This window comes from Parasteatoda tepidariorum, chromosome X1, assembly GCF_043381705.1.
Source record: "Parasteatoda tepidariorum isolate YZ-2023 chromosome X1, CAS_Ptep_4.0, whole genome shotgun sequence".
In the NCBI taxonomy this organism is placed as follows: domain Eukaryota; kingdom Metazoa; phylum Arthropoda; class Arachnida; order Araneae; family Theridiidae; genus Parasteatoda; species Parasteatoda tepidariorum.
In genome coordinates, this window is record NC_092214.1 from 41,655,954 (window position 1) to 41,660,434 (window position 4,481).

The 4,481-nt window shown below is 40.2% G+C and overlaps 1 protein-coding gene across 1 annotated transcript; it reads right to left on the reverse strand.

Annotated features, from left to right (window-relative positions):
* Positions 1 to 3,643: 3,643 nt before the first annotated feature.
* LOC139426978 (uncharacterized) lies at positions 3,644 to 4,456 on the reverse strand. Its single transcript, XM_071187250.1, has one exon. The coding sequence runs from the start codon at positions 4,454 to 4,456 to the stop codon at positions 3,644 to 3,646; it is 813 nt and encodes a 270-aa protein (XP_071043351.1).
* Between the last annotated feature and the right edge of the window lie 25 nt (positions 4,457 to 4,481).

Sequence of the window (4,481 nt, forward strand, 5' to 3'; positions counted from 1 at the left end):
CTTCCTCATCGTTAAAAATCACTTCTCTATAACTGAGAAAGCTAAATAGCGTTTTACTGAAGTTTTCTGGGAGATCCAGTTTGTTGATCTCCGTTTTCAAGATATGCGAGTTTGCATTATTGAATGCTTTATCAATGTCCAGAGCCACCCCAATACTGTGTTTCCCCTCTCGTCTTGCCTCCTCCACGAATGTTACTACCTCAAGGAGAGCATCCTCTGTCCCTCTCCCGGTCCGGAATCGAAATTGGTTTTTGCTCAGAAGCTTGTTGTTCTCCAGAAAGAAAGAGTCTTTTTGTCAAAAGTTTATCTAAAATTTCTCCACAGACCGAGAGCAGTGATATTGGTCGATATGATGCGGGCAGTTTCATATCTCTGTCTGCTTTAGGAATTAGGGCGACTCTGGCACATTTCCAAGGCACCGGAAAGTGGTTAAGAGCAAGGCAGATGTTAAAAATAGTCAATAACCAATTACAATTAAAATAAAATATGTCTCTAAAAATTTCATTTGGGAGTCCATCAGGGTCCGGTGCTCTATTACATTTAAGGTCCCCAACAACTGCTTCCAATTCTGACCTAGTGAAAGGTGAATCATTGTGACCATTCTCCAGTGGTTCACATTGTATATCCTCATTATCCGGGCAGTGGTACGACATGATGGCAGAAATCGTATCCTCAAAGTTCGTTGTACCATGGCTTCTAACCATTGTACCATGGTCTGTTAAAAATTGGTTCAAATAGAAGTTAGAATATACTTTAGTATTGCTGACTTTTGGGATTAATATGTGTGTGTATCTGCCCTATGAGTTTGGACTGTCCCATCTTGCCTGCCATGTTTGAAGATTTTGCCTCAAAAGGTTAAGTTTGATAGTGCTCTTAGAGGGTAGATCGATAAGATCGATTTGTTCCCTGTGGCAGGCGAGTTTGGCCAACCTGTCAGCCTCCTCATTTCCTGTGTTGCCAACGTGGGCCCTTATCCAGTGCAAACCAACACTCTGTTTGTAATTGAGTTTAATCATTTTGTCAAGGTAAATTTTATTGTCAAATCTGCTAATTGTTTTGAGGCCAAAAAGTGAATCGGAGTAAATGTCAACGTGTTCAGTAATCTTATTTTTATTAATCCATAGTATCGCCTGGAGAATGGCCCATAGTTCGGCTTTATATACAGTTGACTCATCTGATAATCTAAATAGGTAGGTATCAATTTGTTCAGCACTATCGTGGACAGTGAAGGCGCAGCCAACTCTGATTTGGTTATTGATGGTCATTCTAGACCCGTCAGTATATATTTCAATTCCAGAGTTGCAAGGCGGTTTCATATCAAAAGTAACTAATAAAGTTAAGCTTGGCTTAACCCCGTCCCGCCTCCGGTGGGAGGCATCCGGGGATACTGGTTACCCGAAGTGGATGTTCGTGACTGCTCAGTAGGAAGAGTTTCTTGGGAGAGTGTCTGGCAACGAGAAGATGGCAGCACGTCTCGTCGAGGGTTGGCCCGCAGACCTAAAGCATCCCCTCCAAGGAAGTGGGGTGGGAGCACGGGTGTACAGAACGAGTATAATTGGTTGAGTTCCTGATTTATTGAGATGGGGGCAAGTAGGTGCTAGGCCGGTCTGGGCGCCACACGCGTAGAGCAGCCAATTTATTTAAATTCAAGTAGAGTTACATGGCATGGATACAGTTCACAGATGTAGAGAATCCCAGGCGCAAATACAATATGAAATGCTAACAGAAGTAGAGATGATCCATTGAACAAACATAATGTAGTTTTTACAAGTGAAAGATGATAAATATGATGGCAACTATGAGCAGAAGTAAAGATAATCAGTACAACAGACATAATATGGTTTTTGCAGGTGAGTGAAGGGGTTGTACGACGCAACCACACTGCTCAGTGAGCAATTATAGCAATTACAATAATAAGTTGAGACAGATGCAATGATGATGATTACAGAACTGCCCACAGCTCAGCTTTAAATACAGTGGAATTTTCACAAAGTCTGAATTGGCATTGGTCAATCTGGTTTCCATTTTGGTAAACTACAAAGGCGCAGCCGACTCTGGTCTCGTTATTATATGTCATTCTTGACCCATCAGTGTAGATCTCCATTCCCATGTTTGTTGGTGGGTTAAAATTAAAAGAGATTTGATAGTGTTCTGCGAGGTGTTTATATAGTAAGTCAATCTGTCTATCAGTTGGTTTATCATGTAAATAGATTTTAGAGATGTCGGCTTCTGTTCTGACGATCAGGTCAAGGAGTATAGTTCCTGCAAGAATTTGTAAGGCCGAGGTGGACGTGGTGCTATAAGTCTTGGTTATGTTTAGCAAAGGTAGTCTCTCTATTTTCCTAATCTTGTTAAAAATTTTTACCTTCTCACTGTACCAGATCTCAGCTCCATAAATTACGATTTTTTGAGTACACTGTAAGTAAATCAGCTTTCTTATTTTTGGATCTAGGTCCCAATCGGTTCCGGATAATCTATTTAACTTGTATTGTAGTTTTGAAATTTTTGTGTAGAGTTTCTCAAGATGAGGGAGCCAAGACAATAGGTTGTTTAAGCGAAATCCGAGGTAGTCGATTGTATAGTGAACTCTAATGGTCTGATTATTCAGTTTTACGGTTGGTTTTCTTGTGATCTGCTATTTGTAAAGTTAAGCAAGGCAAGGCTTAACCCCGTCCCGCCTCCATTAGGAGGCATCCGGGGATACTGTTTACCCGAAGTGCATGTACGTGACTGCTCAGCATGAAGAGTGGCGAAAAGGAATTGCTTGGCGACGAAAAAGTGGCAACACATCCCGCCGCTGGGTGGCCTCCTCAATTCAACGCATCCACCCCGAGGCAAAACCCAGGAATGGGGTGCACGGGTGAGCTCAATCTCAAAATTTTTATGAATTTCTAATAAAATGTTATTGTCCTAAAGGTTTGGTGGAGGTGCTGTAGCCAACAGGCCAGTCTGGGTGTCGGCCGCGTAAAGCAGCAAGTTTATTGAAACAAGTGATTTACAACATTGTATGACAGAATTATGAAGAGAGCAAAAAGAGCTCGAACAGATGTATAGATGAACATTATTTTACATAAGTTGTATGATTTTTTACAAATGAGACCATATCAAAAACTAATGAACTACCAACCCATACAAGTTAATATCGAGTGAGGAAGTCTAGGATGTATAGATGAAGTCGCATGAGGAAGTCTAGGATTAAACTTTAAAGATCACAGTTATGGAAAGTATACAGTTACAGTAAATAGTTGCTCTACAGATGTATAGATGAACATTATTTTACATAAGTTGCATGATTTTTTACAAATGAGATCATATCAAAAGCTCATGAAGTACCAACCCATACAAGTTAATATCGAGTGACAGTATAGGTGTGATTTAAGTGAGGAAGTCTAGGATTAAACTTTAAAGATCACAGTTATGGAAAGTATACAGTTACAGTAAATAGTTGCTCTACAGATGTATAGATGAACATTATTTTACAAAAGTTGTATGATTTTTTTTACAAATGAGATCATATCAAAAGCTCGTGAAATACCAACCCATATAAGTTAATATCAAGTGACTGTATGGGTGTGATTTAAGTGAGGTAGTCTATGATTAAACTTTAAATGACGTAGGGGCCAATGTGTAAGTGTGGGAGGAATTATCGAGCACTTAATTCCGGGGTGTTATTTTCGAAATGTGTCTTAATAATTTCGATGATTCCTTGTTTTATTTTATCATTCCTCCAGTGCTGTCTCAAAAAACCATAACTGAGTTTGTCAGGGAAAAAGGAAACTCTTTGGGTTTGAAAATTAGGGCATTTAGTTAAAATGTGTTCTAGGTCATCATTTGTTAAGCATGAAGTACAGTTGGGGTCCTTTTGATGAAATCGAGCCTGATAGGTTCGCTGAGTCCCGTGATCAGTGAGAAATTGATTTAGGTAAAAGTTACTGTTTAAAGCGGTGGGGTTTACCCTTCCAATGAGTCCATGAGTGTGCCGACCCTGTTCCCTGTCGTTGTCCCATCTTCGCTGCCATTCTATAATAGTTGTTTCTCTTTGTCGCTGTCTTTCTATGTTCCTTGATAGACAGTTGTATGTATCTATCCTTGCCATTTGGCAGGCGTATTTGGCCCATTTATCCGCCTCTTCATTACCATATTTTCCGTCATGGGCTTTAATCCATGAAAGGCCAATATTGTGCTTGTGGTGTTTTTTCACCATGGTTACCGTGTGGTCGTTATGGCCCGGTTTTTCAAGGGCTTGTAAACTTGAAAGGGAATCTGAAAAGATATTGACTCTTTCATTTATGTTGTTCTTATTGATGTAATAAATGGCTTGCAAGATGGCCCATAATTCGGCCTTGAATACCGTTGATTTCTCACATAATCTGAAGGTACATCGGTCAATCTGTATTCCCTCCTGGTAAACGACAAATGCGCAACCAACTCTGATTTCATTGTTGTGAGTGAACATGCGCAGGACAGATGTCAAACTCACC